Here is a 10,184-nt window from a genome sequence, read left to right on the forward strand (position 1 = left end):
TTAATAATACATTTTCATCAAATTGCAACAACGAATTGGTAACACTTTATGCAATTTTCAAAATCGACCGTAAATGTTTGCTTTAGAGACCTTGGCAAAGCAATACCGATAGAAAGACAGAGATCGATATAATTAAGTCGTTGAAATCTCAATCGTATGTTCTATATATACAATTAGATACCACCTGAGATGTTATACGTGAAAAAAGAAATTTGCAACGTACGTTCACGACATTATGCCCATCTGACCCTACTATTCCTCGGGTCGACACGCGGATGTATTGCATTGTTTGATTACAGAATGACGCAAAGTATATAATTCTACTCGATATAATGTAATTTTTATGTACAAATTTCGATCTCGGTGGGATGCGTATGAAAAGCCGCAACGATATACCGCCATAGCCTAAATTGTCATTATTGGAAGTACAATCTAGATATAAATTCTAATCGATCTCGTCCGTAAATAAGCTGCTAAATTACTATACTTAAGTATTAAAAGATCGATTAGAATCTAAATATAATCGAATGACACATTTACATATACATCATGTGTAAGACACTCGTAGAAAATTCCTCGTGTCAGTCAAATTATATAGCGCAGAGCAACCGAAAATTAAAAAAATAATAAACTAATCTCTTTACGCCGTTTGCACTTTAGCAACGCGCATGGCGTGCGCGTGTTTGATATCCCGACCGTCTCTGAGGACGTTCAACGTCTAACGATTCACGACTAGTACGACGGGAGCAACAGTATGGGCCTTAAAAATTAGATTAAATGCAAATAAAGAAAGACGAACATCCGTTTAAAAGGCAAAACGCTCGAGATTTGTTCGCACTGCCTGGTTGATCCCTTTGGTCTTCTCCGCCTGCCAGCTTTTGCACTTTCTACGAAAGAATCGGCATTCCTCTTCGTGATTGGGATGCTTCATCGGTTTGTAATCCTGCGGCGAGCAAAACTCCTTCTGTTCGCTGTAAAATTTTTCGTAGCCCCCTAACAAGAGATACATCTCCGGATAGTACAGTGCCGGATAGTATTCTTTGTTACACGCGCGATCCAGTTTGCGCAAAAACCTCGAGAGATTCGGCCCGCGCTCCCACGAGAACTCGCAATGGAATATGATTACGTTGCGTTTATCGGTATCGAGCTGGATCTTCGGAACGGTGTTGACCAGATGATCGAGCATGACCTGTTGGATGAGATCCATATTATAGATATTCATTGCTCCTGCGATGTGACCTGCCTCATACTCATACGGATATCGGCAATCGATGATTGTATAAGAATCAACACGGTCGGAAAATTCACCACGTAAGAGCGCTGCCAACGTGTCGGACGTGATTGTTTTTAGATCCCCATGGATGCCACTTGTGAGCGGCAGTATACACGGCTTACTGAAGTCACCGATGAGATCGGAGTCAGTAATGCTGCGATGGATCGCCCACTTGATGTTTGTATGTGTTTCAGTCAGGCCCGTTCTTTCTGACAGACTTCTCTGCAGAGAACGTGAGTGCGTCGAGGTACTTGAGCGTTTCGCCGATACGGGTGTTGTGTCGAGACTCAAATTATTGGACTTGCGCGATCTTTTTAATATCGACGTTTCGTCCTCTAGTAGATCTTCCGACGGCCGTTTGTACGACCTGGCGGAATGCGGTGAGATTTCCATTTGTAATCTGTAGTAAGGCGTTGTGGCCTCGTCGTAGCTGTATGTTCTCATCATTGTCCTTTTCGAGCAGCTTGCCGTCGGTGAGCGAAACAGGCAAGTGCGGATTCTTGATAAAGGCATCTTTTCCAATGGCGATGACCTCGTCATCGACGACGTCCTCACCATCGACGGCGTCCCCGCAAGTAACGGCGATCTCATCAGCGGCGACCTTACCAGCGGCGGCGATATCGTTTTAATATTCCGTTTATATATACCGCTCTGTACTGACAACCACTTTTTGACTTTAGATGACATAGTCCTGGAGAAATCAGGGGTCGTCGAGACATCGTAATCAGTCGATGTCTCGGGCGCGACTATGTCACCGGATAGTAACTTGGCGATGCCGCTCGGTAGCTGCGTTTCCTCGTCCATGGTCTCCATGTCGTTAAGCTCGTTCACGATCCCATCATCCATACTATCGTATCCTGACGACAAGCTACGCAAGAGGGTTGAGCTCCTCGTCTTGTATTGACCACGTACTGGAGAAGGTGCGGAAGCAAATGAACACATTGAATATTCCATAGGTACAGTCCCCAACCTCGCACAGTTCTCGACGTACATTTCGCGCCGGTCTTTTTCGTTGATAGGGCTCGATGGATGACCGCTGTCCTGACTGTTCTCTTCGTAAATTTCCAAAGGTTGTCGTACTTTCTTATAGTGTACCTAAAAAAATATGACAATAAATAATAAAATCGCTACGATTTTTAAAGAAAAAGACAAAACTTTGAAACGAGCACATATGTTATAAATTTCCTAAGTCCAAAGACTTGAGAATAATTCAGGAAGGTGAACATATACATAATGGAAAAGAGAAGAGCAAAGAGAAAAAGGAAAGAAATGTCCTCAACATTTTATCAGACATCCATACAATTAAATAAAACCGAATCGTCGATTATTCCTTACAAGGCAATCTGTTTCCGGTGATTTTTATCGATTAATTATTAAAGAGCGGCCGGAAAAAGAAAGGAAAGTGTGTCATAGATGCGGTCACCGAAGGAAAGTAAGAGAGAATGGGAAAATACAACGGAAGGTAGCCGTCAATCGACAGCGATCACAATCGAACGCGCAAGGTGTCACATGTATTATGAAAAAAATTTTGAGATCAATGCACGGAGTAACGGAAGGGAAGATAATTTTCTTCCTCTTTTATTTCTTTTTTTCCCCGTGGTAAAACGGAATCCCACTATCTCCCTATCGGTCGGCGTGAATCCTGGACGTTAAAATCAATGTTCGCTGGTGATAAGCAGCAGCTGTGCGATGCATATTCGGGAAGCGAGCTGGACTTGCCGTTCAATCTTAAATGCCGTTCAACCTTAATTCATGGAAATGGTAACGTACCCCAGAATGCGTGTACTACAACATCCGGAATTGAATTAAATATGCATGGAAGGTGTAAAAATCTCGCGATATTCTCCGAATACCTAGTTGGATTTTAAATTTATCGCTGAAAGATCTGTCGGCCGATATCGCGATTAAATTTTAAAATCAACTACGTGACATTAAATTTATATTAATACATCTTATATCGTGCAGAAAATATCGCAAAAAAAATTCTATATAATAAATTCTATGTTAGACTGTATTTATACAATAGAATGATCTATTGCTACTAATTCTTCAAAAATTTGGTAATAAATAATTAAAAACTAAAACACTAAGAACAAATATGATATAACAACTCCTAGATAAAAAGCTTTTAAACTCAACGAGCTGTATTGTAATGACACTATATAATAATGATCTAATAATGGAAGTTAAGTTTTGAAAAAAAAAATTATAAAATAAATTTACGTAATATGTAACGTTGTGTGTTTTTTCTTAATGTAGATGTACATTAAATCTCAAAGATCTTTTTAACGAAACGGATGTACTAGCAGCTTATCTTTGTGGTGAACTAGCCACTTGAGAGCGCACAGCTGATAGATGTAAATAAAATGTAGCAAACTGATATGTAATTATAAATATATAAAAAAACTTATGTCAATATTATTTAAAATATTTTTATATATATACTGAAAATATATGTTAATAACTTAAATATAAGAATCAATAAATTGTAGTATAGTGTGGCAAAATAACAACTTAAACTTTATTCCGTAGTAAACGTATTGTACAGTGACAATGCTGTAATGGTTCACTTCGCAACAAAAAGGTTAATGAGTTGTTAGGTATTATTAGTGCAGTACAATATTAAATTCATTGTTAATACTGTAAAGTTCCCGTTATATTAAAAAAATTATTGAGAATGAAATTAAAAACTGTTGTGTTAATTTTAGAATGTTATCCAATGCAAATGAATCATCTTAGCCTACGTTTCAAAATCAGATCTATAGTTACGTGCATTATAAATTTTCAGTACTAGCATTGCAATAGGTCTGATTTTTATTGCTGCACTTTCTGAATTGGTACACACAATGCAATAAGTTGAAGTGAAATAAATATACATTTGTTTCACTTCAACTTATTGCACCGGTTCAGAATGCAGCAATAAAAAATAGACCTATAAACTTTCAAAATATAGCCTTAGTAAACACGTTGCTGAGGCAGTACACTTCGTAAAAATCATCGAAAAATTGCAATGTTCTACGAGAATTCGGCGTCTGATAAAATGTATATAGATATCTTCTTGTTAAAGAATATTTTTATAATTTTTAAACACACTTACTCTTTGAGGTGTGCGGCTATAGAAATTACTAGCAGCGCCACAGTTCTCCTTATTGTAGTCATTCTTCTCAAGGAATTCTTGCCACCCACGTGAATTTGATGTGTTAATAAAATCGTTCGAATCTTGATAAATCTTGTCCTTTGGACATAAAAACCTGTAAACATATGAATAGAAACGATTAAGCTGTATGAATGTCACATTATAAAATAAAATCGCATTTATAAAATTAATTTAATATATGATCTAATCAGCCTAACCTAAGAAAGTACACTTCGTCAGGAAGAAACTGTGAATGGAAGATAAGTGTTAATAATATAAGTATATTAATAATATAAGAACAGTGAATTCGCAGACAAAGCGTTGATCCGATTTTTAACGAGTAGTGAGACGCAATTGCCGTTGATGCAATTTTCCGCGAATAGTGCAAGTCATAGGGCACCTTGATTACAAGGGGCATTACAGGACTTCAAATTTATTCTACACGAAAATTTGAGTGAGTAGATACCTCTTTTTTTTTAGGATTGTTTGGGAATTATTTAAATTCTAATCGTTCTGTTACGATTGCATTCGTAAAATCCCACAGCATCATTTAATGTTTCCTTCAATTTTGACATAACATTTGCGCGGGTAGTTTTGCTGAATTGCACATGCGCACATCGCCACGTGGCGATCATTTGAGCGGGAAATCACAGACCACGTTGTTGTTCCCCAAACTAAGGCCAATATCCATAGTCCGTTCCCAATCTCAAGACCATCTCATTATGTCTTAAGATATTAATACAGTTCTCTGATTGATTTATGACATCTTAAGCACTCGTTTAAAACTATATCGTGCAATGTCTATGAACTCCGTCCTACATCTAATTAAATACTCTTGAATTGTTTCTTTTTTACAATCTCCTTCCTTATATTTTCTAAAAATTGCCTTGTAATATGCTCTGAAATATTTTGACGCTTTGAAATGTTTTATGGAATATCTAAGATATTTTATTGTCAGTAATATCGGTAACAAAACATTAATTATATATATATATATATATATATATATATATATATATATTTTCGCCATTTATTTAAAACATTGTTTTATTTATCGTTGAACTACAAAATAATTTTTATTTTTATACACAAAATATTTCCTTTGATATTTCAATAACTGGAATACTTTCTATATGATATGATACAAGAAGTTATATTAAAAGAAAATACGTTTTTCAAATAGAGTTCACAGATGTAATTCCTGCAAGATGCAGCAATGTTTCATTATTTATTCATATTTCACTTGTTAAGAATTTCTTGAATTGTCTGAATTGGAAAGCTTGGAAACTTCTTAAAAAATCAATACTTTGAGCCAATCAACACATCCAAAAAAACTAATTATACACTAATTATAGAAATATAAAATATTAGAGTTTAGAGGTTGTTAGAACAAGCACTATCCATCGAAATAAACATTTCACGAAATATCACGACACTGCATTACTTAAAACTGATTTGCCTGCACTATGCGTACCTTCTGTTCACAGTTTTCACGGTTGTCAAAAAATTCCTTGTATGGAAAGGCTGAAGAAAAGCTGGCCTATCCATATTCACTTATCTCTACTATACTGTTTTTTTTTCCACAAAACGAATAAACATTCGACCGATTGAAGATCCCAGCTAAACAACCCGAACGCCGGACAGTATCGAACTGTACGAAATTCCGCGCTGCACATGTTTTATATACTGTATAGTGGGGTACGGAGCAAGAGTGGGGAGCAGATACGACCAATTGCAGAACGGACCCTTAAGGGCCCGCCAGTGGTGGAGGGACGCAATAATTTCTTTCGAGGTTCGTACACTGTGGGGGGCCGCGTTCATATATGTGCATCGTTAAATTTCCGCGCGCAAGTGCACATATGTGCACGTTATCCACACACGTGTATGTTGGATTCGATCCTTGTCTGATCGGTCCGGGTCGCCCTCATTCTCCGGTGGCTCTTGCACAGTTCCTTTTTTCCCGTGCGAAAGAACGCCGACTCTCGACAACGTGCTTCTTGGCTTTGCACGTTTTCAATTCAAGAGTCTGTTGTAGTATTTTACGTAATTATATATCGTTTACATAATTATGTGTATGTATAGAAAGGAAGGAAGAGAGAGAGAGAGAAAGAGAGAGAGATAAATATATATAAAGTTTATTAACAACATTCTAATGCAAGCCCTTCAAGAATAGGTGAAGAAAACAAATAAAAGAGCAGTAATGAATACAAAGAAAATAAAAAAATAATATACGATGAAAGAAACAATATAAAAACAATGTATAGAAAAGAAGCAATAAGAAGCATTAATTGCAACAATTACAAAGAGCAAATAAAAAATAATACATAAAGAAAATAATATAAAAAAAAGAAAAAAATATATAATGCAACAAGATAAAAAAAAAAAAATTCTTAAGATTTCTTAAGATTTGTATTGTGATATACATAAAAGAATAAAATCAACATACAAAACTAAAAACATAAAAATTAAAAATAGTAAATAAACAATTACAAATATTATAGTTTTTTATAAAAGAAAATTTGCTATTTTAACATTGTATCCAAGAGATTCAATCAAGAAGGAAAATAAAAATTTATCTTCACACAAAACTTATTAAAATATTTATGCAGGATGCGTCACATTAGGGAAATAATGAGTGAGTTACGCATTAGCCAATGAGTGTTTAATTTTTTCTCATAAAAAATGATTTTCATCATTTAATTTTTTCTTGTCAAAATTTAAGGAATGGGACAACCGTCACTCCTGCTCTGTTCCCCTTTGCGTATGTCAATGCGTTTTAAGGATTCAACTCTATTAGTCTACCTTTTTCATCGTTTTTTATTTGTTGATAAATTAAATAATTATTTTTATTGATCCAAATATACAGGAAAGAATAGTTATTTCGATATCCTGTGTACATTAAAACAATGAACACATTAATTATAATGGAGCACATGTTGAACAAAGTACGAGACTTAATGCGAAAGTACGCAAATATTCCAAGACATAATATAAAGTCGTTTTTTCGATGTAAAAGGCGTTTATAAAAAGAAATATATAGCTAAAGTTGCCTAGCCGTGGATGGCCAAACTCAAATGCAAACGTGTCCATTTACCTTGTCATAAAATAACGCTTTTTTTATGAAGAATGCTTCCGAAAAATTTCGTCAACTCACGTGAATTTTTGGAGAGAGAGGAAGAAAAGAAAAACGTAGATATTAGGATATTTCAAAGATAATAAGCAATAAACTCGGCTTACAATTTCTGAGAATTATGTCTTAACCGATCGTCTCTCTTCGAAACCTTCGTTTTTCGAAGGAATTTTCGCAGGTACCTAACACGTGGTAAGAGGCTGCGCGAATGCATATTTAATTTAATTTAATTTAGTTTATTGCAAAGCTACACTGTTATAAATGTTCTTAAATTTTATTAATTTTTAAGTTACACAATTTGAACTTAATTTCATGATATTACATTAAATTTAATGTATTTATAATTAAAAAGTATATTTGTGTACATAAAATTTAATGTATTTTTTATAAATTTTATATACACGTTCATTACATTTAAGTAACTACTGTAACTTAATTTTTAGTTAAATCATTCATTACTTTGAATTTCGTTCATAACTATGAATTTCTTTTACATATAAAGCTCGTGGTTACATTTCTAACAGTGTATGTGAAAAAGACTATATATTAACAGAGTAATAGACATAAAATATGATACAATAGACTATAGTTAACATAAATGTAAATACAATAGACAATAGTAGCTTGCAAATGGTTAGCAAAATTGATGTTACAAAGCCTACCAGAATAAGGCAACAATGCAATAAGAGGTAAACCAATAGCTGAAATCATATATATTTTCACTCCATTTAGGATTTCGATTTTTCTTCAAAAGATCTAGGATACACGGATTTTTACCGAGACATTGATGAAAGAAAAGAGTGTTTCAAGTCATATCATCACCAAAAAAATTGTCAATTTAAGAATTTCCCACTTATTTTTATAATAATGTCTTCTAAATATAATTTTTATAATAATGTCTTCTAAATATAATTTTTATAATAATGTCTTAGGTAGCAGGTTTTTTTTAACTATATAAAGCAATTCTTTTGAAAGAAAGATTAATACGAAATATTTTTAACATATGAGAATGTATTTAAAACACTGTAATTTACTCTGACATTAAGAATATATGCTACTAAAATTTATTATTCTATTAATTTTTTTCTTGAACGTACATAGTTTATGGAACATTTAATTTTAATAATAGTATATTAACATTGCACTGTTTATAATATCTCTTTTCTTTAATCGACAAATGTTGTAAATACAATCAAAAATCTCGTGTAATCGAGATAGCTACACTCGTTAACTGCCACGTGTCATCAACATGTGCAACATCATCAAGCAAGAGGCTTCTTAGATATTTTAGGGAAATAGGTAGGGGAATAGGTAAATAAGTATATGAGTCAGCCCCTAATTATAATTAGAATTTGAACGTAAGTAGAAAAGTACACAAATCAAAACGGACTCGACTTAATTATTACTGCTTCTACGCATTTTTTCTTCCTTTTCCGATTATCACGTATTACTACGCTACGTTCTTATTGGAGAATCATCTATATTAGTGCTGGGATTTACTTGCACATTTTGACCGATTTTCGACTTGGTTTCTGTCTCTTATTCTGGACTAATCCGCGCGCAGCCTAAATATCGATCGGCAGGAATGAATAGTAGGGATCAAGCCAAGGAAATATGCAAGTAAATCCCACCACTGATCTATATTCTTAAATTAAGAAAAAAAATGTACTTTTGATTTTAAAGAATATTTCAGAAATACTAACAAAAAGAAGAAAATATTCTCATTGATTAAAAATTTGTGTTAAGAGGGTTTAAAAAGTACGTAATCCTCTTACTTCGAAGTACTTAATTCGTATTTGTTGGATTTGTGACGAGACTTGTTCGTCATACATAAAGAATAAGTTAGGTTAATAATTAAAGAAACTAATTGTTAGAAATCCCAGCGTATTAAAAAACTCTTTAAGAATCTCGAGAAAGTAAATAAGTAAAGAGATTAAATTTTGATTAATTTTTTCAGATTTTTCAAAAATTTGCATTATTGAAAATGTCGCTATATTGAAACTACTAAGGATATCAAGTAAATTCGATCTGATAGGGAATGTGTTAATTTTTTGATAAATACTAACTACATTGGCTGTGTTCTAAAATTCACTGCCAGTGTAGAGAATGTTCCAGCAAAACGAGAATGGATTGAAATGAATTCAGATTTTCAGAAATATTGATTCACGAATGTTAAAATGAATGCTTTTCAATCCTGAATGCATTTTTATTCATTTATAGGAATTGCATGAAGCATATCTCTATGCCTTTCAATTTGAAAATAATATTAGCTTTTTCTGCATTGTGAATACTGTTCAATTCAAAATTTTGAATAGGAAATGCAGTTTTTCAATCCAATTGCATCCAATTAGATCTAATTGAATCCAATTGAATCCAAAAAAAGTTCGCTATTTAAAATACGCGCGCGCATTCGGATAGAAAAAAATTTCAATCCATTTTAATCCATTCTCCGTATGCAAGGGTATAATATATGTGATGTAAATTATAGATTTTCAGCGTTAGCAGTGAATTTTGGAACACAGCCATTTAAAAGTCATATCATATTCTTCCAAGAAAAGTTTTCTTACAAAGATGCTGCATCTCGATGGAATAATATCTACAGGAAGGGTTTCATTATATTCAGAACTGGAAAAAACTAAATGTTT

General features: G+C 33.7%; 1 protein-coding gene across 2 annotated transcripts in view; it reads right to left on the minus strand.

Annotated features, from left to right (window-relative positions):
* Positions 1–565: 565 nt before the first annotated feature.
* LOC108757124 (M-phase inducer phosphatase-like) overlaps positions 566–10,184 on the minus strand; it is a 55,958-nt gene continuing 46,339 nt past the window's right edge. Inside the window, exons 1-3 of one of the 2 annotated variants that reach the window (XM_018501507.1) lie at positions 5,884–6,005; positions 4,371–4,524; positions 566–2,368 (exon numbers count right to left, since the gene is read on the minus strand). In XM_018501507.1, the coding sequence (XP_018357009.1) occupies positions 806–2,368; positions 4,371–4,524; positions 5,884–5,957 (1,791 nt within the window). In that variant the 5' untranslated portion in view covers positions 5,958–6,005 and the 3' untranslated portion in view covers positions 566–805. Of the gene's footprint in view, positions 2,369–4,370; positions 4,525–5,883; positions 6,006–10,184 lie in introns of those variants that run through there. The other variant, XM_018501506.1, reaches the window with a different exon arrangement.

This window comes from Trachymyrmex septentrionalis, unplaced genomic scaffold, assembly GCF_001594115.1.
Source record: "Trachymyrmex septentrionalis isolate Tsep2-gDNA-1 unplaced genomic scaffold, Tsep1.0 scaffold132, whole genome shotgun sequence".
In the NCBI taxonomy this organism is placed as follows: domain Eukaryota; kingdom Metazoa; phylum Arthropoda; class Insecta; order Hymenoptera; family Formicidae; genus Trachymyrmex; species Trachymyrmex septentrionalis.